The 24,917-nt window shown below is 47.2% G+C and overlaps 2 protein-coding genes and 1 pseudogene across 2 annotated transcripts; all 3 read left to right on the top strand.

Moving 5' to 3' along the window:
* The first annotated feature begins 2,569 nt into the window (after window positions 1-2,569).
* On the top strand, window positions 2,570-4,986 carry ETV2 (ETS variant transcription factor 2). The gene is made up of 6 exons (XM_028123657.1): window positions 2,570-2,639; window positions 2,735-2,848; window positions 3,115-3,174; window positions 3,423-3,905; window positions 4,412-4,524; window positions 4,769-4,986. The coding sequence occupies exons 1-6, from the start codon at window positions 2,570-2,572 to the stop codon at window positions 4,967-4,969; spliced, it is 1,041 nt and encodes a 346-aa protein (XP_027979458.1). The 3' UTR covers window positions 4,970-4,986.
* A 1,695-nt stretch (window positions 4,987-6,681) lies between these two features.
* COX6B1 (cytochrome c oxidase subunit 6B1) lies at window positions 6,682-14,095 on the top strand. Its single transcript, XM_028123650.2, has 4 exons — window positions 6,682-6,788; window positions 8,536-8,651; window positions 9,813-9,913; window positions 13,904-14,095. Exons 2-4 carry the CDS (start codon window positions 8,546-8,548, stop codon window positions 13,955-13,957), a joined length of 261 nt encoding a protein of 86 aa, XP_027979451.1. The 5' UTR covers window positions 6,682-6,788; window positions 8,536-8,545; the 3' UTR covers window positions 13,958-14,095.
* Window positions 14,096-18,112: 4,017 nt separating this feature from the next.
* LOC148163196 (ATP synthase F(0) complex subunit C1, mitochondrial pseudogene) lies at window positions 18,113-18,481 on the top strand (annotated as a pseudogene).
* Window positions 18,482-24,917: the final 6,436 nt, after the last annotated feature.

The following is a 24,917-nucleotide window of genomic DNA, read 5'->3' on the forward strand; positions in this document are numbered from 1 at the left end:
ATATAATGTATTATTGGTCTCAGAGGTAGAGGTCAGTGATTCATCAGTCTTATATAACACCCAGGGCTCATTACATCATGTGCCCTTCTTAACGTCCATCATTCAGTTACCCCATCCCCCCCACCCCCCTCCACTCCAGCAACCCTTCAGTTTGTTTCCTATGATTAAGAGTCTCTTATGGTTTATCTCCGAAAGGAAGCTTTTAAATGTGTGCATTTAAGTCCTCCTGAGGAAAGGGAGAGAAAGCTCAACGGTGGGGTTGAGAGACAGATGGCAAGAGATGAAGAGATGTAGCTGGCGGGAGATGGAGAGATGGGGGGGGACAAAGAAGGAGAGGTGAGAACTGCAGGTGAAGGCGGTACAATGGGAAGGGACATGGGGAGAAAACCCAAAGAGAGAAATGGGGACAGAGAGATAAGGAAGTAGGGAGAGAGATGGGGAGGGTGAGACTGGGTGACATGGCCTCACGAGGCCTCACTGGAGTCAGGCCTGGTGCAACAGAGACCCAGAGCCAGGGACCCTGACTTGGGCAGAGAGCCATGGACAGACAGACACACACAGGAGAAAGGCCAGCTTCAGGGAGAGGAGGCCTGGTGCCTGGTGGGGATCAGCAGGACACCCTGCAGGCCCCTGGGTTGGATGGATGGTGGAGCAGTGATGCCTGGGGGCTCCTTGCTCCCCCAATGCTGAGGCCAAGTGGGGAGGCAAGCACTCCCCACTTGCCCACTCTGTGACCCATTAAGTGGCTCTCCCTCCTAAGGCCCAGTTTCCCTAATGTAACATGAACAGAAGAGCAGTGCCCACACCCCGGTCCTCCCACCCTCAGAATGGCACTGGTTAATGGTCAGGCAGGGTGAATACTGGAAAATGCCCATATCAAAGAGTTTCTTTTTAATGGTAAATACTTACTAATACATGCAGCAGGATGGGTACAACCACAGGCTCTGAAGCCAAGCTACCTAGGTTTAGGGTTACCAGATTTAGGAAATAAAAATACAGGACAGGGGCACCCGGGTGGCTCAGTCAGTTAAGCATCAACTCTTGATTTTGGCTCAGGTCATGGTCTCAGGGTTGTGAGATCGAGCCCCCAGTTGGGCTTTGGGCTCTGCACTCAAGTGCTCAGTGGGGATTCTGCTTCTCTCTCCCCCTCTTCCTCTGTCCCTCCCCCTGATCGCATTCTCTCTCTTTCTCTCTCCAATAAATAAACAAAACTTAAAAAAAAAAATACAGGAGACCTAGGTTATATTTGAAGTTTCCGATAAATAATTTCTGAGTATAATTATGTCCCAACTATTGCATGTATGTATATGTTACATGTATACAGGTGGGTTGGGTTTTTTGCTGAATCATTTGAAGCAAGTAATACTTCACCCCCAAATATGTGTTCATTTCCTTATAGAGACAGCTTTCATACCATAATCACATCTAAGAAAATGAATAATTCTATATCTCATATTCAATTCATACTCAAATTTCCCCCATTTGTCTCAAACTATTATAGCATAGGATTCTAGAGATGAAGAGAAGTGAAAGGAAGTCTGCTTCAATTTCCCTTTTCATAAAATGAAGACTAGTACTTACTTCAGAAAAGGATTAAATGAAGCCCCCTGGTACAGTTGGTGGCATGCAGTGAGCCCTCAATAACTGTTAGCTATTAGAATTACTCTGGTTATTGTTTACATTGTTGGTGTGTTATCATGATTGACACTCCTCAAGAGCAGCCCCAGAACGTCCTCAAAGCCCTCGAGGGGGATCCTAGGTTGGCCTCCCCCAACCATATTCCTCCACCCCGCCTCGCAGTCCCCCTACAGATTGTGACGTTGGCGGACCTGGGGTCTGGCCGGAAATCCCCCTTCCTGTTGCAGATAAGCCTGGCGCAGCCCAGCTGACCCCAGACCCTCCCCCCTACCCCCCATGTCGCAGGATCAAGTCCCCAAGACGGAAAACCTGGCCACCCAACCCCCCGCTCCACCCCCATCACCCCGTAAACACGCCTCCGCACCCCGGGTCTCTCACAGCCCGCCGTTCCCCCAGCTCCTGTCCCAAGTCCAAGCCACCCCTGCAGCAGGACAGCTGTAGCTATCAGGAGGCAGGCGGCCATCCCTGAGGTGTGGGGGGTGGGGGGTGGGGGGTGGGCGGGGGGCCCTTGGCCCCGCCCCGGGCCCTGCAACTCGACCCCGCTGCGACCCCCGGCTCTGACGTCTCGGAAAATTCCCCCCTGCCCAGGCCCCCAGGGGAGGGGGTACATGGTATGAAATGGGGCTGAGACCCCTGGTCGGGGACAGAGAAACCCGCCAGAGGTGAGCCATGAGCTGGGGACTGGATGTCTGGGGGCCTGGACTCCTGGGTCTGAGGGAGGAGAGGGCTAAGGTCCCTTACTCCTAGTCTGAGAAAAGGGACACTGGAGGCCAAGATTCCAGGGTCCTGCGGAAGGAGGGAGCAAAAGGCCTGGACTCCTGGGTCTGAGGGAAGCAAGGGCTGGGGCCCAGACTCCAGGGTCCCTAAGTGTCACCGGCTCACCGCTTACTCCCTTTTTTCTCCCTGCCCAGAACATTCACAAGGAGCATCCATGGACTTCTGGAACTGGGATGAAGCGTCTCCACAGGAAGTGCCCCCAGGGAACAGGCTGTCAGGGCTGGGTAGGCTGCTGGGGCGGAGTCCATGCGAGGGGAGGGTGCACAGGTGGGGGCCTCCGCTGACCCCGACCCGGCCCTAACCGCCTCATTGCCTGCAGAAGGAGCTGAACTCGGCTTCTATTTCCCCGAACTGGCGCTCCCCGGGGACACGCTAATAGCGGAGACACGCTGGAAAGGTGGCTGCGGGCTGGGACTCCTGGGAGCTGAGGAAGGTGAGAGGCTGGGCTCCTGGGAGCTGAGGGAGGAAGGGGGCGTGCCTGGACTCCGGAGGCGGAAGGGGGAGAGGGCTGCCGGCCTGAAGTCCTGAGGTTGAAAGAGGACGAGGCCAGGGTCCTGAGTTCTAGGTGTGAGTGAGTAGGGGCTGGGGGCAATAACTCAGTCCCTGACAAATAAAGACTGCTGGCTGAGTGGTCGAGGGGGCGTCTCTAGTCATTGCTCACACCCTTCCCTAAACTCTGCTCGTTCTTATCCCTCACAGGGCTCCCACAGCCGGACTGGGGCTCGGCGTTACCGCACCCAGAAGCTCCATGGGGGGCGGGTGAGTGTGTGCGCAGAGGCGGGGTAAAGAGGGGACTGGGGTCCTCCACCGTAGCTAGAGGTTTAAACTCTTTGATCTTTGAGGGGAACGGGGCTAGGACCGGAACCCCTGTGTCCTCAAGATGGCATGGCCTAGATCCGGGAGCCCAGGGCGCCAGGGCTGAGAGCTTAGACTCCCAAGAACCCCTGAGGGGGCCGGGGACCGGGACACCTGTGCTCCCCTCACTTGGGGTCTGTTACTCCTCACAGAGCCCGCCCCGCAGGCTCTTCGGTGGTCGGGAGACTGGACAGACTTGGCGTGCACGGGCTCGGACCCTTCGAGCGGCGTCTCCCAGGCCCTGGGCCCCGCCCCTCCCGGCCTGGGTCCCGCCCCCTTAGCTGGTGCTGCGGGGGCCGCGGACCAGAACTGGACCACCTCCGGGGGAGGGACCAACTCGTGGTCCCGCGCCCAGGCCGCCGCCAGCTCCTCCACCAACTGGGACTGTTCTATTGGCCTCGACGGCCCCACCTACTGGGGCAAGGGCCTCCGCGGGGAGCCGAGCGCGGACTCTACCATTTCGTTGGGTGGGCCTGCGGGCTCAGACTATACCACCTCCTGGGTCTCGGGGCTGCAAACGGACTGCAACACCTCTTCAAAGGGGTACCAGACTTCAGATCTCACCACGTCCTCCGAACCAAGCCAGCAGTCGGGCGGCGTAACCGTGGCTTGTTACTCCAAAAATAACCACCGAGGTGAGAAGTCCGCAGGACCGGACTCTAGTGAGGCGGGGCCTAGGCGCGTTAGGGCGGGACCCGGGAAACTGGCCGGGAAGGTGCGGGGCTTAGTTACCTAAGAGTCCGAGAGAGGCGGTGAGGGGGGGTCCTGAGGGAGGAGAGGACTTAGACTGGTAGTCTAATAGGGAACAGGAGACCAGAACCTAGGCTCCTGGATTAGGTGAGAGGAAAGAGGTGAGGGTCTGGATGCCTGGGTCACCAAGGTGTGGCAGCCAAACGCCTCCAAGTTTCCGAGATGGGGGCCTCGGCTGCGTGGGTCCCTGAGGCCGATTCTTGGGTTCGTTATATGGAGGGATCCGGACACTTGGGGCCCCGAGGAGGAGGGGATCTGGACTTCTGGGCCCCGAGTTGGGAGGACCTGGACCCTTGGACCTTCGAAGCGAGGGAGCCCGGACAGCTGGGTCGTCGAAGGGACATGGTCTGGGGCTAGGAATCCTGAGTGTTCACCTGCCTGCACTCTGCAGGTCCCATTCAGCTGTGGCAGTTCCTCCTGGAGCTGCTCCGAGACGGGGAGCGTAGCAACTGCATCCGCTGGACTGGCAACAGCCGCGAGTTCCAGCTGTGTGACCCCAGAGAGGTGCGGGAGCCTCCCAGACGCGCCGAGTCCCGCCCCGGTCTCCTCCCGTTGAATTTAGCCGGGCCATTCCGTTTGCCTAGTAGTTGGCCCCGCCCCCAGCTCGTACTCCTCTCAACCCTGCAGGGAGCTACCTGGACTAACTCGCGACCAGATCGTACCCGAAACCGCGCCCCCCGCCCCGCCCGTCCGTGGCCAAGCCCCGCTCCCTCCTGCCCTCTCAGACTAAGCCGGGCCTCTGTCCTAGGTGGCGCGGCTGTGGGGTGAGCGCAAGAGGAAACCCGGCATGAACTACGAGAAACTGAGCCGAGGCCTACGCTACTACTACCGCCGCGACATAGTGCGCAAGAGCGGTGGGCGCAAGTACACGTACCGTTTCGGGGGCCGCGTGCCCGGCCTGGCCTGTCCGGACTGCGCGGGGGGTGGACCGGGAGGAGCGACCCAATAAAAAATCCCATCAAACTAGTCGTGAGTGCTGCCTGCGTCCTTCCCACGGATACTGACTAAACCCGCTAGGGACCCTAAGTGTGCACCACCACACTCACATCCCACCCCCACCCCCACCCCCGCCTGTGTGATCCTAAGACACACCCAGACCCTTAGGGGACCTACTTGTGTGCTCACTGTGTGATGGGACCTTCAGAGGAATCATCTCAGTCCCTCCAGGGCCTACTGTGTGCCTGTCCGTGCTGGGACTTGTAAAGGAATCGGACCCAATCACTAACTTCCAGTTTACCTACCGTGTCCCTCCTGAAGAGAGGACTCAAGACTCCAAAAAACGATTTAATGTGTGTCCTTCCAGTGCTTTTCCTAAGGAAAATTCAGCCTAAGGTTTGATCCCCCAAACCACCTCCCGTCTTCCCACTCCAAGCTGAGGGTGATAGAACTGCGATCTAGACCCCAAGGAGAGCCTACACCATTCTGGGAACCACTGAGCCCCTAAAGAAGAATGGTCCTTCCATGGACTGACAAGATGCCCATTTTAAATATCTGGTCTGGGAAGGACTAACCAAGGTGACCTGAAGGAGGTGAGGGAGGGAGCCAGCTTCAGGAAGAGCACTGCAGACCAAGGGGACAGCAAAGGCCCTTAGGGGGAAGTCAGCCTGCATGTTTAAGCAGGAGGAGGCCTGTGTGGCTGGGGCAGTGGGAGGAAGGATAGGAAGGATAGGAAATGAGGGTATAAGAGAGACAAAACTATGTAGATCATTTGTAAGGACTTTGGCTTTTGACTGAGAGTCGGACAAGACCCAAGGGGAGGGTTCTAGACCAAAGGGAAGTGATCTGACTGAGGTGTTAACAGGGTCTCCTCTGGCTGAGTGGATGATTGGGGAGGGCAGTGGGGAAGCCAGGAGGCCAGGGAGTGGACTACTGCAATAGCCCAGGCTAGAGGTGCCTGTGACTTGAACCAGATGTCGGAGGAAATTCTGGATATATTGCTAAGGCAGAGCCAACAGGATTTCTTGATAGATCAGCTGTGGGGTATGAGAGTCAGAGCAACCTCTGTGACTAGAAGCATAGATGTGTCACTTTCCGAGATTGACTAATTTCTGCCAGACCCAAGCTTTTATTCTTAACCCCTCCTACGATGCAGGACTTTGAGTCCTCAGGAACCCGTATCTGTGTTAATTTGTGCCTTCTGAGGCCTGGGGAAAGAAGATAATGAACAGGGAGTGGAGTCTGGGTATTCCTCATAATGTGGCAAATGACCCTGGGAGAAAAACTGGTTCGATTTCAAACCCCTAACAATTGATACCGTAATAAGCATAAAGAGGGTAAGGATTCTTGTGTTTTGTTCAGTGATGCTTCCCCAAGCCTTATAGAAGTACCTGGCACAGGGTAAGCGTTCAATAAGTAATTCTTGCATGAATAAGGATACTTTTGCTGGGATATCTTCCCCAGCCCCACTCCACAACTAGCCCCAAGAAACAAAATTCCCTCCCCTAGGTAAAAACAGGAAGGTGATAAGAACCGGTAACCAGCGTCTCAAGCCCCCCATGGACCTTCGAAGTGCCACGCAAGCTCACGATTGGGCCGAGAGTGATGATGAACAGGCATTCAGCCCAATAGGAGTCCGGAGTTCGCCCGGATGGGCGTGGCCTTAATGGCTTCGCGGACGGCCTCCCCGAGGGCGCTCTAGCCACGCGGAAGACTCCCCTTTACTCGGCTTCTCCCCACTTCCGGCCGGTCTTAATTCCGCTTCCGGTCCGGCTCTGGCGTTTCAGCTGAGGGTCACATTGAGCTGTGAGGTGCTGCTGTGGTGTGTTTAGGTGAGTGTCGAGGGCTTGGATAGCTGGGACCCTATCCTGGGGAATTGAGGAACCGGACTCTAGTTTTCCCGAGAACAAAGTGAGTTTCTAGCCCGCGGCGTCCGGCCTCCCTGGTCCCTGGGGTTCTGTTCTGTTAGTAGTCCTCTAGCTAACGATTATGTAGCTCTTCTTTAATGCCAGGTAACATTTCAAGTGACTTTATTAATTCATTTTGTTTTCCCTCCAGTCCTATGAGGTAGGGACTGTAATGATCCTTTTGTGACAGTGGCGCAACTGAAGCTCAGCGATATTAAGCTACTTAGCCAGTGTCAGGGTTTGGATTTTGTAGTTTGGACTGTAGTGCCCTCAGTCACCAGGCCGCAGGCGTGGCCTCCCGTGGCTTGCCCGGGTCGCAGGCTCCCTAGTTTCTGGCCCTCCCTCCCGCTTGGACATTGGAGAGGCCTCAGAGTCATCCCTGAACAACCCCCCCCCCCCCGCAAAACAACTGCCCCGAACAAATCTTCTGGGTCCCAGCGATGGTATTCTACGTCCCCCTCCCTACACCCGTCTGCGCTTTTCCCCCAGAGACAACGCTGTGGTTCCCCAGATCCCCACCACTACCTTGGATCTCTTGAATTTAACACTGGCCTGATCACTTCTTTGTAACCCCATTATTCTTCGAATTCTCTAGGATAAAGGCAGTTTCACATTCCCTGGTGAAAACTGCGTGTCACCTCCTAAAAGACTTTATAACAGGTTTTTAACTCTGGGTCTGCAAAATCAATAAAATGCAAGGTGTGCTAGGACTTGAATGGGGAAGAAATTACATCTGTATTTTCCTTTTAAAGATTTTTATTTATTTATTGAGAGAGAGAGAATGATAGCATGAGAGGGTGGAGGGTCAGAGGGAGAAGCAGGGATGCAGCACTCGATTCCGGGACTCCAGGATCATGACCTGAGCCGAAGGCAGTCACCCAGCCAACTGAGCCACCCAGGCGCCCTACATCTGTATTTTTCTTAATCTGTAATTGAAATGTAGCGTTTCCTTCAGTTAGAACTGGAGGCAGCAACCCTATTGCTGGGTTTGATTGCTAATATTAGCAATCAAAATCACAGGTCATCTTATATCACATTATGGTTGCAGATGTCACAGAATACATTTCCACTTAGGATTACTTCAAGATTGTGGTAGTCAGTAAGTCCTCAGCTATATAGAACTGGTGTTCTTTGTGATCCTCTGCAGTTTTTTTTAATGCATTTAAAAATATTCTGAGAGAGGGTCATTAGACCCCTGAGGAGTTCATGGCACCAAAGAGATGAAGAACCTCTCCAGTGTAGGTTCTGCTGATGATGGGGTGCAGCTCCTCCACTTGTATGACCTTGGGAAGTCACTTAGACACCCGGTCCCTTGTCTGTGAAACAGTGATAGCAATAGTTCCTACCTTTTAGAGTGGCTGCAGGAGTAAAGTGTAGAACAGTGCTTCGTCTTGACTGAGCACTCAGTGAGTGTTAGCTGATGTTATTTTGGAATGAATAAGACCTGATTTTGCTAAGTAGTAACCCCCCTTCACCAAGCCCCGCTGTAACTGCCACACTTAGATGTATGGGTTTGCCCCACCCTTCACCTCTGTGTGTGTATGTTGAGAGGGAGAAAGTGGTGGCTTGTTCACACCTACCTACTCCATTCTCCTGTGTCTGGGTGGGCCGACATCCCCATGCCCAGGCCCCCTAGAACTTTTGCCAACATCCACTCTCTTTGCCTCCCAAGAATCAGCACCATGGCAGAAGACATCAAGACCAAAATCAAGAACTACCAGACCGCCCCTTTTGACAGCCGCTTCCCCAACCAGAACCAGACCAGGAACTGCTGGCAGAACTACCTGGGTAAGCAGGGCACGGGGGGTGCGAAGGGATGCGGAACCTCTTCCTGGTCCTACACTTCAAGGTGTTTACCTATTGCCTACTCCTAGGGGATCTGTACATCCCAGGCCTCTTTTTTCCGTCTGAACATTCTACCTTGCCAGGCCCATGCCCCTCATCACAGCTGTGTTCAAGATCCAAGATCTGGGCCAGGGTCACAAACTTTGGTTCCTACAATGATATATATATATATATTTTAAGATTTATTTGTGTGTGTATGAGACATGTTAACATACATACAGGAAATACATAAAATATACAGCTAAATGAATAATACTTAAGTGAATCCCCTGTGTAACTATAACCTGGATAGAAAATTAGATCCTGTCAGCATTCTGAGCTTCTTTGCCTTCTGCACGCCCTGTCATAAACACAACATCCTACTCTCTGCACCAGAGATGCTACCCTGTCAGCTTAAGGCAGTCACATTTTGGTTTTATCACTGCTTTTAGGTTTGCCTCTTGATGAACTTGACAAATATTGTATATATTCTCTTTTGTGTGGGTTTCTTCATTCAGCAGTTGTGAAGATTCATCCTTGCTGTGGTGTGTAGTTTGCTCATTTTCATTGTGTGCAGTTTTCCTTAATGTATTCCCAGACACTTGTGTGCTTTCCAGTTTGGGGCTTTTATGAATGACTATGCTATAAATGTTCTCTTAAATGTAATTTGATGTCCATGCGAATGCTTTTCTGTGTAGAGCATGTGCCCAGGAGTGGAATACCTGGAGTAATTTTCTTTTTTTTAATTAATTGCCTACTTAAAAAAAAGATAATCCCCCTCCTGTCCTCCTCTGTAGGATGGCAGCATCTTAGCCCCAAGATCATCTTCCCCTTCCCTTGCCCTGGTTTTGGACTTCATAATCCCCATATATGTCCCTCATGTTGCCGCCTCATTCCAGACCCCAGAATTCTCAAATCAAACAGTAGTTGTCTAGGGGTTACAAAATCAACTTAGCAAGGCCTGTCTAGCCCTTTTCGGTACATCTGTAGAAATAGACATTCCTTGTTTTGTGGGTGTATGTGTGTATGTAACTGGTTGTGAAGTAAAGACAATTTCTGCGAGTTTTGATAAAAAATGTGTTCCAGCCCTTGGCCCGGGCTGACCCCGAACCACTCTCTCCACAGACTTCCACCGCTGTGAGAAGGCAATGACTGCTAAAGGGGGTGATGTCTCCGTGTGCGAATGGTACCGTCGTGTGTACAAGTCCCTCTGCCCCATATCCTGGGTACGTGCCACCTCCTGGGGCCCTTGGGACGCTGGGGTGGGGTCTTAGCAGAGAGAAGTATAGTAGCTTGGAGGGGGTTCATCTGGGAGAGGCAGAGGGAGGACAGGACATTGCACCATCCCTGGGACTCGGCCTTGTCTTCTTTCTGGAATTGCCTCCCTTCTCTCTTTTCACCGGTACTCTCAACCAGTCAAGGCTCTCAGCCAGGGCGACCGGGGCCCTCTCCTCACCACGTCCCTCTCGCCCATGCACTCCACAAATATATACACAGTGCCGGCTCCCCATCCCTGTGGGGCTCACCATCTTGTGCAGTTCTCTGCCTTTTTATTATGCACATTTTCAGATTATACATAAAAATAGAATGATTCAGTGACCCCCAATTATACCCACTACCCAAATTGAATAGTTTCAAGATTGTTCCACATTCCCTTCATCTGTCCCCTTTTCTTCTTTGCTCAAGTGTTCTGAAGCAAATCCCAAGCATGTGTTTTCATCCCTACCTACTTCAGTGTGCATCTCTAGAAGACGCAGACCCAATAAGGCAGTTAGTTTAGCCCTGATCTGACCAGAGCTTTTGTCACCATTTAATACTCTGTCATACACTTTTTCAAATAAGGAATTTATGTTTAACATTGTACTGTTTCTTCAAAGTAAAGATCCCACTGACTATAAGAAACATGGAGAGATGGTCAAATAAAATGCCGGAAGTGAACGTAACCAGCATGCTAATTTCAGAGATGTTAAAATGTAAAGCCCTTGTGTCTTAGAATCAAAATATGATTCTACTACAAGGCATAGTACTCATTTAAAAAACAAAAAACGGGTGCCTGGGTGGCTCAATCAGTTAAGCATCCGACTCTTGATTTCGGATCAGGTCATGATCTCAGGGTCATGAGATGGAGCCCAGACATGCGCTCAGCAGGGAATCTGCTAGAGATTCTTTCTCTCCCTCTCCCCCTCCTCCCATTCAGGCGGGCTCTCTTGCTCTGTCTCTCTTTCAAATAAATAAGTCTTAAAAAAAAAAAAAAAGTAAGCAGTACAGTAAAATAAAAGTAGGAGCCCTCTTGTGCTCCCCAGCTCCCCTTCCCTGAGGTAACTGCTGTTAGCTTTTTTCTCTGTATAAATTAATCATACAGAGACCTGTGGAGTTTTCTGTGTATGGGTGGGTCATACTATATAGTCTTTGACTACTTTGACTTATCAGTGTGTCTTGAAGCCTTTCTTACAATAATGCATATAGGTCTGCCTTACTTGTTTTAGTAACTTTCATATGCTTTTATTTAACTGATTCGCTTTTGATGGAGATGATGTTCTATTTTTTCCAGTATATTTGAAGCATCCTTGATGTATGCCTTTGGGGCTTATTTCTTGAGAACAGATTGCCTTAATGCAGTCTCCCTCAGCTTGCCTGGTTTTCCTCCCCACCCCCACCCCCCCCGAGCCACACTGTCTCAAGTGTCTTTGAGTGCCCTCTGCCCTTCCAGGATTTCCCCTTATCCCTGGGTGATCTTGAGTAACCTGTTGTTAAGTACATAGCATCCCTCCTCCAGCCTCAGAGCCTGCATCAGGTTTGTGCTAGACAGGGTGCCAGGAAGCATGCTTCCAGTCCCAGTGCTGGCCCTACACCCCATTCTCTGTGACCTGGGTCTGCCCTCGCCTTGGGAGCATCAGATTGTGTGGTTCCTACCCTCAGGTGCCAGCAATGTCCCCTTTGTTAGGGCTTATAAATGTATTCTGCAAAGCCCCCTTTATACTGGCTGCCCTGGCTTCTTTATTTCAAAAACTTGGTGAAGTAAGAATAAAAAAAAATTTTTTTAAGATTTTATTTATTTATTTATTTGAGAGAGAGAGAATGAGAGACAGCACGAGAGGGAAGAGGGTCAGAGGGAGAAGCAGACTCCCTGCTGAGCAGAGAGCCCGAGGTGGGACGCGATCCCGGGACTCCAGGATCATGACCTGAGCCGAAGGCGGTTGCTTAACCAACTGAGCCACCCAGGCGCCCTTTTTTAAGATTTTATTTATTTGAGAGAGCGAGAACATGAGCAGGGGGAGGGGCAGAGGTAGAAACCAACTCCCTGCTTAGCTCCTAGCAGGGAGCCTGATGTGAGGCTTGATCCCAGGACCCTGGGATCATGACCTGAGTTAAAACCAAGAGTCGAACACTTAACTGACTGAACCACGCAGGCGCCCCTTTTTTTCACTTTTTTAAATGACACTGCAGTGTACAATTTCATTGCAAGAAATGTGTTCCCCGGGGCGCCTGGATGGCTCAGTCGTTAAGCGTCTGCCTTCGGCTCAGGTCATGGTCCTGGGGTCCTGGAATCGAGCCCCGAGTCGGTCTCCCTGCTCAGCGGGAAGCCTGCTCTCCCTCCCCCACTCCTCCCTGCTTGTGTTCCCTCTCTCGCTGTGTCTCTCTCTGTCAAATAAATAAATAAAATCTTTTTTTTAAAAAAAGAAATATTTTCCCCTCTATTTGAATGGTTTCTAGAGTTTCCATTCCATGAAGTGGGATTATTGGGCAAAGGGAAATTTGGATCAGACCAGCCTGACTCTTTAAAAAGAGACAGAGAGGTAAATCCAGCGAATGAGAAATTTCACACATAGAAAACTGTGGACTATGGACAGTACAAGTCCAGTGCGGGGGAATCCAGGCATTTTTGAAAAGATGTCCATCCCCATTCAAGTCATCAGGACAACACAACTCAAACAGCAGAGATGCTCAATTCTACCTTGCAGTCTGGTGCAAGAATTATAAAGGTTGACTGTGCTAAATGTTAGTGGTACTATAAATTGAGGTCATTTTGGCAGGATCTGTCAAAATGGAAAAAAAACCTCTCCAGACGTGGCAGTTTTACATACAGTCATCCTACAAAGATGCTTGTATACAAGGATGTGTCCATAGCAGAGTTGTTTGTAATGAGGAGCATTCAGAAACAACCCAAGTTAGATAAATGATGGTACATTTTTTTAAAGATGTTATTTATTTATTTGACAGAGAGAGGGAACACAAGCAGGGGGAGTGGGAGAGGGAGGAGCAGGCTTCCCGCGGAGCCGGGAGCCTGACGTGGGGCTCGATCCCAGGACCCTGGGATCATGACCTGAGCCGAAGGCAGACGCTTAACGACTGAGCCGCCCAGGCACCGCAAATGATGGTACATTTATCTTGACCTCTGTGACAGAATACGGAAAGCACTCTAAGACTTGGGGAAAAGGCAAGTGGCAGGATAATCTATCTAGTGTGGCCCGGTTTATATATGTGTTTTTCAAAAGTAGAATTCGTGATACGGTCTGTGTGTGTGCATGTCTGTACATATGTGTGTAAATAGGCACTTAACCGTGGCCCAGCTGCTTTGTAAGCACTTCATAGCTTATGAGGGCAGACTTGCTGAAAAACGGGACGAGATGGGTACTATCATCACTACCCTCATTTTACATGATGAAAAACTCAGGCCCTGAAAGGTTGAGAAATTTGCCCAGGGTCACACAGCTAGGAAGTGATGGGGCAGGGGTCTATTCAGTTTTGCATCTTTTTGCACTTTACTATATATCTTGGAGATCTCTTCATGCCAGAGCATAGATCAGCCTCTTCCCCCCCCCCCCCCCGACAGCTGTCTAGTATTTTTTCTTTCCTCTCTCCTGCCGTACATCATTGAATGTTGACTCTGGGGTTCCTGAGACAGGGCACAGCCACACACTCTTGAGTCTCTGTCCTGGGTCTCCCCAGGGACAGCCCTGCAGCGAAGTGGGATTTTTCTGCCTGTTACTCGCCCCCCCCCCCCCAACAACCCCCTACCCCCTCAGTGGCTCAGTTCATTCTGAACAGTAATTCTTGTCTTTCTGGGTCACTACTGATTCCCCCGCTCCTGGAACAGTGGCAGTACTGGGCTTCCTTGTTGACAGACTGAACAGGTGGGCAAAGTGAGGAAGACAGAGTTCACCCATCTGGTTTCCCCACAGAGGAAGGGGGTAACACTGGCTGTCTTTCCACAGGTTTCAGCCTGGGACGACCGGCGGGCAGAAGGCACATTTCCTGGGAAGATCTGAACTGGCTTCACCCACCTCTCCTCTGTCCTCCCTCCTTCTCCCAGGGAGGTGAAGGGGGACCTGGGTGCACAGTGATCCCCACCCTGGGATTCTGAATCATGGCTTAACTAATAATAAATACTCGTTGGAAAAGTGTAAGACTGCGTATGTGTAAAAGAGCCAGGTGATCGGGCAAGAAGCTGTGGTGGGAATCAATACCTTGACCAGTAAGAGGGGCTTCAAGGTGACTGGTTTTTTCTGTTTTGTTTAAGTTTTATGTTATTAAACTGACCACCTTCTCTATACCAGACAATAGAGTGAGTGATACAAAATAGCCTCAAGCCCCTGGATGTGCTAAAATTTATCTGTATGTTCCCCTTTATTATCTATACAATTTCAAAAAACTTTTCTTATGTAATTTTTGAACCACATGAACATAGTATAATAAAAATTCCTATATACCCATCACCTAGCTTGAACAGTTACCAACAAATGACCAGTTTCACCTCTAATTATTCCCCTCCCCCTCTAGGTGATTTTAAAGCAATTCTGGGGATCATATGTTATCCAGAAATAAGGAAGTATATGTGTCTCTTAGAGTTACAGGTTTATTTTACACATAATTACACTACCATTATTACATCTAAGAAATTAATGATAAATTTTTAATATCTAATAAGCAGGATTTTTTTTTTTTTTTAAGATTTATTAATTTGACAGCACAAGTAGGCAAGCAGCAGGCAGAGGAAGAAGGAGAAGCAGGTTCCCCACTGAGCAGAGAACCGGATGCGGGGCTCGATCCCAGGACCCTGGGATCATGACCTGAGCTGAAGGCAGATGCTTAACCGAGTGAGCCACCCAGGAGCCCCTAATAAGCAGTTTTCTGCACAATGTGTAATTTCTCCCTCTGTTCTGGGCCTCCTCTTAAATGTTATGGTGATGATTAGAAAGTCCTTTAAGTAGGCCAAATTTTCTTGCTGCTCCCAGAGAAATTGCCACACAATGGTAGTCCAGAATATCATCCACCAGACTGGTCAGCATAACTAGCTAGAGCACCAGGTTGTGGCTGGATTGGTGTTTCCTCAAGACCACTCAAATGGTTGAGAGACAGACTTATCCAGAGCACATTCAGATAAGCAGAGATGATTCTTGTATTGAAGGACGGTGGCCCTGGGGAGGAATCTTCTGAAATATCTGCCTATGAGGAGGAAGGGCTCTAAGCAGAGGACCCTCATGGATGCCCAGGGACTTTGAGAAACTAGAAGCTTATGTAATGCATTGGCTGTAAGAAAGAACTTCAACATGGTGAAATTTTCAAAACAGGAAGTCTAGTGAAAAGATGTAGGGGACTTACTCAGATCCCAGATGCCCAATTCTGCCCAGAGGCTGCCACCATTAGCAGTTTCCCGGGCATTCCCCCGCAGAGACTGCCCATATATCTACAAGTATTTACAAATATGTACTTTATATGTATTTGATTTGGTAACGATTTGATAGGGCTCTCCTCTTCTCTGATCTACCACTTCTTGTTTGCTCCCACGGTTCCTGCCATGCTGGCCTTTCAAGGTGACAGGAACGGGATGAGCAAATGAAGCGTCGACATACACCAGGCTGTCTGCAACCTGGAGGCCTTTGCATTTGCTCTTCACCCTGCCTGGAATGCCTTTCCACCAGAGACCCACTTGGCTCTCTCTTTAGGTCTTCTTCAGATATAACTCGGGCCTTCCCTGACCCCTCGACCTACCATCTCGGCTCCCATACACACGTTTGCAGCCCTTCGCTCCTTTTGTTTCTTAAGTGCTTGACCACCAATATGCCCTGTATTTTACTAATTCGCCCTTGATCATTGCCCTGACACACACCAGAAGGTAATTTCTGTGAGGGCAGGGATTTTTAAAAATGCACGTTCCCTCTTACAGCATTTTATTATGGAAAATCTCAAGCTTTCAGAAAAACTGGACAATGAGTACAATTGCTGTTAGCCTACCACCTCGGTTTAACAATTGTTAATATTGTGTCATATTTACTTGGTGTGTACACGTATTTTTTACTAAACCATTTAAAAGTACAGTTGGCCCTCGAGCAAAGTGAGGGTTCGGGGTGCCAACCATCCATGTATTTAAAAAAATCCGCATATAACTTGGCTCCCCACAGACTTAACCACTAGTAGCTTCTACTGCTGAGTGGAAGCCTTACTGATAACAGTTGATTAACACTTGGTTATTTTCTATGTTATATGTATTATATACTGTTCTTACAATAAGGTAAGCTAGAGAAAAGAAAATGTTATTAAAATCATAAGAGAAAATACATTTACAGCACTGCATGTGTGTGGATTGGGAAACATCTGTGGGTAAGTGGACCCATGCAATTCAAACATGTCTCATTCAAGAGTCAACTGTAGTTTCCAAACATCTAGACACTTCACTCCTAAATACTTAAGTCTGTATCTCTGAAAAATGACATGTTCCTTCATACCATTATCACTTCTAAGAAAGACTGACATTAATTCCCTAATGTCTGATACTCAGATTTCCCAAATTGTACCCCAAAAGTCTTCTATACTGTTGGCTGTGTTTTGTACCAGGATCCAATCAAGGTTCAAGTTCTGCTTTGGTTTTTTAGGTCTCTAGTGTTTCTTAAATTCTACAGTAGCCTCCCTGCTCCACCTGCTCTTAGAAGATGGGTTTTTTTAAGAGGCCAGGCCAACAACTGTCCTGTAGAGTGTCCCCCACTCCGGATTTGCCTGATTGCTTTCTCATGGTGTCATTTAGCTGCTTCTGCCATCTTCTGTAGTGTGTGTTTTGGTTTTTTTAAGATTTTATTTATTTATTTATTTATTTATTTATTTATTTATTTATTTGAGAGAGCAAGAATGAGTGCACAGCAGGGGTAGTGGCAGGCAGAGGGAGAAGCAGGCTCCCTGCTGAGCAAGGAGCCCGATGCGGGACTCAACCCCAGGACCCTGGGATTATGACCTGAGCCGAAGGCAGACGCTTAACCAACTAAGCCACCCAGGTGTCCCGATCTGTAGTTCTTAAAAACTGGAAGTTTGCTCTAAAGGCCTGATTAGGTACAGGTGAAGTACTTTTTATAAGAATCTTTCTTGTGTATCTTCCTTATTGCTTCCTGTCAGGAGGTACCTGATGCCAGGTTGCCCCAATAGTGATGGCCAAGTCAGATCCCTGGGAACGGGGATGGCCACCAGCTATCTCCTCCAGAAAGATGTTTTCCCTTTTCGTCATTGGCAAGTGACCTGTGGGGGGGAGGGGGGGCTCTAGGATGAATGGTTCTTCCATGGCACCGTGACAGCCTTACACATCTCCCCATAAGCCACGTAGGGAAAACTTAGCCGTGGTCTGGCCCGAACTTTGGCAGAAGGCCTGGGGATTCCTTCCGAAACAAAGGGAGACGGACGGTCTTGTAAAGAGCTGCTGTGAGGCAGTTTCTCATCCATCTCTTTTGCAGGAGACTGCTACAAGACCATTTCTCATCCACCTCTCCTCTTTCAGTTGAGTACAGGACTTTCTTCCTCACTCCCCCTTAGGGTATAGCTGCAGGCTATAAAACTACTCTGAAGCTACCCCGCTGAGCACCTTACCTGCCTATTCTCTGGCCTTCTAACAACTCAAGCCATAGATTTTGTTATGACCCCTGTTTTATGAGTGAGGACACTGCCACTTGCAGCCATCTGCTGGTTCGTGGGGCTGTGGGTGTCCTTTTAGTGCATCTGTATCAGAGGGTTCAGTGCAGAAAATGGAAACCTCCCAAGGCATAGGAAGTAGAGACTTAATAGGAATTTGGGTCTAGTGAAGTTGGACCTAGTATCACACCTGTATTTCGTTATTTTCAATTCAACGTGAGCCAACATTTTACAGGTTTCAGTGTAGCTTTGCAATAAGTTTTTACATTACCTTGAAAAAAATATCCAGGGGTGCCTGGATGGTTCAGTTGGTTAAGTGTCTGATTCTGGGTTTTGGCTCAAGTCACAGTCTCAGCACAGAGTCTGCTTGAGATTCTTTCTCTGTCCCTCTCCCCCTGCTCATGTGCTCTCTCTCTCTCTCTCAAATAAATAAATAAAATTAAAAAAAAAAAAAAACGAATCTGGTATTCCAGTCACCTTGAGCAGGGCAAGCACTGTGGCCGGAGCAGGGGCAGTGGGAGTGCAGACTGAAAATGCAGACCCCTGGGACAGTACTCATCCTTCCGGCTCTCGTCCACTGTTGTACCAGGGGGTCTAATCAGGCCTATGTCTGCCTCCTTGAGTAGGCCAGAGATCCCATCTAAACAGCCATCCTGCAGCAGTTCCCCATGCCAGGTGGCCTGACGCACGTTCCAGACTGGTGGTGTCTCCTGGGGCTGCCACAGCTGGTGCGGCTGGTTCAGGGGGGCTGGCATTGGAACAATGTTCCTGGCTGTGCCAGGAATCTGTCTCAAGCAGCAGCTCTCGTTTGCCATTCTGGGCTTTGCCCTGTCTGAGGCCATGGGGCTCTTCTGTTTGATGGTCGCCTTTTTCATCCTCTTCGCCGTGTAAGGCTGCATGGGAGTCGCTGCATAGTATTCAAATCCTGCTGCTTTGACTTAAGGCCATACCTGGTGCTGGAGTGTGCCAAACTTTACAATTAAACACGTCTCTCTAAACAAACAAAACCCTGGTATTCCAGCTAATAAATGAAGAAGAGAAATAATTAAAACATCAGCATTTTGCAACCCCTAATGAATTGAAACATGATGTTGGTGGCAGCAGACATCACTAAAGAGAGACAGCTGAATAGTATGTGCCTCCAGACGGAAGTACTCATAACCACTCATGAAAAGTTTTGCCAAAATAAACCTGAATCTGATCAGGCTTCTAGATTCAACTTCTGATTCACAGGAATTATAGAGGACAGTGGAACATGTTAAACTGCATCATAGGAAGCAGTTGGAAAAGACTAGATTCTGGAAAACTCTACAAGAAAAATGACCCATTTTCTTCAATAAATGCACTCTCAATGCAGGAAAAAAGGAGGGAGGGTATTAGGGGAAGACCATATAGATTAAAAGAGATTTAAGAGGTGTATATTTGGGGGTTCCCTGGGTGGCTCAGTCAGTTAAATGTCTGCCTTCAGCTCACGTCATGATCCCAGGGTCCTAGGATCGAGCCCCGCATTGGGCTCCCTGCTCCATGGGGAGCCTGCTTCTCTCTCCCCCTGCTCACGCTCTCTCTCAAATAAATAAAATCTTTTTAAAAAGGTAAATATTTGGATCCTAAATGAAGCAAACTTTTTAAAAATTTTTTTTAAAAAATTATTTTTAAGTTCAATAAAGTTAAATTCAGTTAACATTTAAGTTAAATTCAATTAACAAATGTTTTACTAGTTTCAGAGGTAGAGTTTAGTGATTCATCAGTCTTATATAATACTCATTGCTCATTACAGCAAGTGCCCTCCTTAATGCCCATCACCCAGTTACCCCATCCCTCCAACCCCCTCCACTCCAGGAACCCTCAGTTTGTTTCCTATGATTCTTTTATGATTTGTCTCCCTCTCTGATTTCGTCTTGTTTTATTTTTCCCTCCCTTCTGCTATGATCCTTTTTGTTTCTTAAATTCCACATATGAGTGAGATCATATAATTGTCTTTCTCTGATTGATTTATTTCACTTAGCGTAATACCCTCTAGTTCCATCCACGTTGTTGGCAAGATTTCATTTTTTGATGGCTGCATAGTATTCCATTGTATATACACCACATCTTCTTTATCCATTCATCTGTTGATGGACATCTGGACTCTTTCCATAGTTCGGCTATTGTGGACATTGTGAGGCAAACTTTTTTTTTTTTCAAGATTTTACTTATTTATTAGAGAGAGAGCATAGGAGAGGGAGGCTGAGCAGGGAGCCCAATGCAGGGCTTGATCCCAGGACCCTGAGATCATGACCTGAGCCAAAGGCAGATGCTTAACCCACTGAGCCACCCAGGCGCCCTTGAAGCAAACTGTTTTATTGGCATTTATGAGACAGTTGGAAATTTAAACACTGAATATTTTATTATGTTAAGGAATTATTGTTAATTTTTTAGGTGTGATGATGATACTGAGGTTGTGTTTTAAGCTATTATTTTCTAGAGATACTGCGTATACTGAATACTGAAATATTGATGGCTTCCAAAAGTGGTTAACAGTTGGAAGATCTGAAGAAGCGGGCTGTAGCCTGGGTTTGCAGAAATGACCCTCAAGAAAATACTCAAGAACAGGCATGCCACAGGGCCCAGCTACCTCCCCTACAATTGAGAAGTTGAGGAATCGGGAGGTACCTGTTGGAACTCTTTATGTCAAGAACATACTATTACATGCTGCAGGAGCAAGAGCCCACCACATTAGCATAGCTTCTGCACAGTAGGAAGCTGGAGCGGGGCAGGGGTGTCCAGACAGTGCTGGAAAGTACCATCAGCTTCACTGCCACCCCCTCCCCCACCCCCCAGTTGGAGGGGCTGTCTCACTGCCAGAACCAGTTGAACATCCTGAACTCTGAAATCAAGCCCAGGTAACCTTTTTTCCCAGCTTTATTGAGATAAAATTGACATATAGTGTATAAGTTTAAGGTATACGATATGATTTGATTCACGTATGTATTGTGAAATGATTACCATGATAAGGACGGTTAATACCTCCATCACCTCACATAATTACCTTTGCGTGTGTGTGTATTTGTGTGGCAAGAATATATAAAATTTACTCTCAGGGAGCCTGGGTGGCTCAGATGGTTAAGCGTCTGCCTTCGGCTCGGGTCGTGATCCCGGGGTCCTGGGATCGAGTCTCTCCTCGGGCTCCCTGCTCAGTGGGGAGCCTGCTTCTCCCTCTGCTTCTCTCTCTCTGTCTCTTATAAAAAAAAAAATAAAATAAAAATCAAAAGGCTTTTAAAAATAAAATAAAATTTAGCAACTTTCAGGCAGTATTGTCAACTCTAGTCACTATGCTGTAAATTAGAATCCCAGAACTTTGTTCATCTTCTAACTGGAAGTTTGGACCCTTGGACCAACATCTCCCCATTCCCAGCCCACCACCCCCATCAGCCCTTGGCAACTGCCATTCTCTCTGCTCCTCTGAGCTTTTTTAGATTCCATACGTGATGCCATGCAGTACTTGTCTTTCTTTTTCTGGCTTATTTCAGTTAGCACAGTGCCCTCCAGAATCACCCATGTTGTCACAAATGGAAGGCTTACTTCTTTTTAAAGGCTGGCTGATACTCCTCTGTGCGTGTGTGCGTGCACGCACACCACATTTTCTTTATCCATTTACCTGTCTGTGGGCACTTAGGTTGTTTCCATACCTTGACTATTCTGAATAGTGCTACAGTGAACATGGGAATACAGATACCTGTTCAAGATGGTGATTTAATTTCCTTTGGATATATATACCCAGAAATGAGGTTGCTGGGATCATATGATAGTTCTATTTTTAATTTCTTAAGGAACTTTGATACTGTTTCCACAGTGGCTGTACCAGTTTCCATTTCCACCAACAGTGCACAGGGTTCCCTTTTCTCTACATCCTTACCAGCATTGGTTATTTCTTGTCTTTTTAATAATAGCCATTCTAACAGGTGTGAGGTGTTATCTCACGCTGGCTTCGATTTGTATGTCCCTGTTGATGAGTGATGAGCACCTTTTCATGTACCCTTGGCCATTTGCGTGTCTTCTTTGAAAAAAATATCTATTCAGGTCTTTTAACCATTTTTAAATTGGGTCTTTGTGGCAGTTCTTTGTTTTTGCTATGGAGTAATATGAGTTCGTTACATGTTTTGGAGTTTAACCCCTTATCAGATATGTGATTTGCAAATATTTTCTCCTGTCTCATAGGTTTCCTTTTTATTTTGTTGATAGTTTCCTTTGCTATGAAGAAGCCTTTCTGTTCGATGCAGTCCCACTTGTTTATTTCGCTATTGTTGCCTTTGCCTTTGGTGTCCAATCCCAAAAATCATTGCCAAGATTAATGTCAAGGAACTTACCCCTATGTTCTCTTCCAGGAGTTTTTACAGTTTCACGTCTCATGTTCACGTCTTTAATCCACTTGAGATCATGTGTATGGTGTAAGATAGGGTTCTAGTTGAACTCTTCTGCATGTTGCTGTCCAGTTTCCCCAGCACCATTCATTGAAGAGACTGTCCTTTCCTCCTGATAAATTGTTGGCTCCTTTGTCAAAAATTAATTGACAGTATATGGACAGGTTTATTTCTAGGCTATCTGTTTTGTTTCATTGACCTGTATGTCTGTTTTTATGCCAATACCATGCTGTTTTGATTATTATAGCTTTGTGACAGAGTTTGAAATCAGGAAGCGTGATGCCTTCAGCTGTGTTCTTTTTCAGTATGACTTTGGCTGTCCTGGTTCTTTTGTTGTTCCATACCAATTTTAGGATTGTTTTCTCCATTTCTGTGAAAAAATGTATTGGGATGATCCCCTCATTGTTCTCTTTTTATTTTGTTAATGTGGTGTATCACATTTATTGATTTACATATATTGAGTCATCCATGCATCCCAGGGCTAAATCCCACTCGATCATAGTGTATGGTCCTTTTAATGAGCCGTTGAATTCAGTTTGCTAATATTTTGTTGAGACTTTTGCATCTACATTCATCAGGGATAGTAGTCTGTAGTTTGCTTTTCTTCTAGTGTACTTATCTGCCTTTGGTATCAAGTGCTGGCTTTGTAAACTGAATTTGAGAATATTCCCCTCTCTTTAATTTTTTGGAAGAGTTTGAGAAGGATTGGTATTAGTTCTTTAACTGTCTGCTAGAATTCACCAGTGAAACCATCTGGTCCTGGACTTTTCTTTGGTGGGAGGTTTCTTATTACTGATTCAGTCTCCTTACTTGTCATCAGTCTGTTCAGATTTTCCATGTCTTCATGATTCAGTGTGGGTAGGTTGTCTGTTTCTAGGAACTTACCCATTTCTTCTAGGTTGTTCAATATGGTGGTATACAATTGTTCATAGTAGGCTCTTATAGTCCTTTGTATTTCTGTATTATCAGTTGTAAAGTCTCCTTTTCCATTTTTTTATTTGAGTCTTCTTGTTTTCTTAGTCTACCTAAAGTTTTGTCAATTTTATCTTTTTTTTAAAAAGTTCTTAGTTTTGGGGCGCCTGGGTGGCTCAGTCGTTAAGCGTCTGCCTTCGGCTCAGGTCATGATCCCAGGGTCCTGGGATCGAGCCCCGCATCGGGCTCCCTGCTCGGCGGGAGGCCTGCTTCTCCCTCTCCCACCCCCCCTGCTTGTGTTCCTGCTCTCGCTATCTCTCTCTCTCTCTGTCAAATAAACAAATAAAATCTTTAAAAAAAAAAAGTTCTTAGTTTTGTTGATTTTTCTATTGTTTTTCTGGTATCTTTTTTGTTTCTGCTCTGATCTTTGTTATTTCCTTCCTTCTACTAACTTTGGGATTAGTTTTCTTCTTTTTTTTAGTTCCTTGATGTGTAAATCCTGGTTGTTTGAGATTTTTCTTTTTTTAAGATTTCATTTATTCATTTGTCAGAGAGAGAGCACAAGCCGGGGAGCAGCAAGAGGGAGAGGGAAAAGCAGGCTCCCCACTGAGCAGGAGCCCGATGCAGGGCCCAAACCCGGGACCTTGGGATCATGACCTGAGCCGAAGGCAGACGCATAACCAACAGAGCCACCCAGGCGCCCCAAGATTTTTCTTTTTTCTTAATGTAGGTATTTATCTCTATAAACTTCCCTCTTAGATGTTTCTGCTGCCTCCCATAAGTTTTGGTATGTTGTATTTCCATTTTCATTTTTCTCAAGTTTTTTTTTTTTATTTTTCTTGTGATTTCTTGTTTGACGCATTGGTTGTTCAGGAGCATGTTGTTTAATATCCACATATTTGTGAATTACCCAGGGTTTTTTTGGTAATCAATTTCTACTTTTATAACATTGTGGTCAGAAAAGATACTTGTTATGATTTCAGTCTTCTTAAATTTTCTAAGACTTGTTTTGTGGCCTAACAAAGAATTTATCCTGGAGAATATTCTGTGTGCCCCTGAGAAGAATGTGTATTCTGCTGCTATTGGATGGAATGTTCTGTATATGTCTGCTAGTTCCATTTGGTCTAAAGTATATAGTTCAAGTCCAATGTTTTCCTTATTGATTTTCTTTTTTTTTTTTTAAATATTTTATTTATTTATTTGACAGAGAGAGACACAGCGAGAGAGGGAACACAAGCAGGGGGAGTGGGAGAGGGAGAAGCAGGCTTCCCGCGGAGCAGGGAGCCCGTTGCAGGGCTCGATCCCAGGACCTGGAATCATGACCTGAGCCGAAGGCAGACGCTTAACGACTGAGCCACCCAGGCGCCCCTTCCTTACTGATTTTCTATCGAGACGATCTATCCATTGTTGAAGGTGAGATATTGAAGTCCCCTACTATTACTGTATTGTCCATTTCTCCCTTCAGATCTTAGTACATGCTTAATATATTTAGGTGCTGCAATATTGAGTGCATGTATGTTTACAATTTTTATATTCTGTTGGTGAATTGACCCCTTTATTGTTATATAATGACCATCTTCGTCTCATTACAGTTTTTTACTTAAAGGCTATTTTGTCTGATGTAAATATAGCTTATCCCCCTTTCTCCCCTTTCAGGGACTCTACCGATGCGTGGTTTATCTTTATGGTATCCCATCGTTCACTTAGGCTTTTTTCACTCTTTGTCATTCTTTATTCCACTTGATCCAGTCTGTTGTTGATGCTCTGTATTGCATTTTTCATTTCATTCCTTGTATTCTTCAGCTCCAGAATTTATTTTTGGTACTTTTTAATGACTTCTATCTCTCTGTTAAATTTCTGGTTTTGTGTATATTTTTCCCTGATTTATTGAATTGTCCTTCTGTCTTTTCTTGTTGCTCACTGAGCTTCCTATAAGCAACTATTTTGTTTATTTGAGAGAGAGAGAATGAGTGAAGCAGGGAGGAGCAGAGGGAGCGGTAGAAGCAGACATCCCGCAGAGCAGGGA

The sequence above is a fragment of the Eumetopias jubatus genome, unplaced genomic scaffold, assembly GCF_037043125.1.
Source record: "Eumetopias jubatus isolate StellerSeaLion01/CBP00866 unplaced genomic scaffold, mEumJub1_p1.0 scaffold_10, whole genome shotgun sequence".
Taxonomy (NCBI): domain Eukaryota; kingdom Metazoa; phylum Chordata; class Mammalia; order Carnivora; family Otariidae; genus Eumetopias; species Eumetopias jubatus.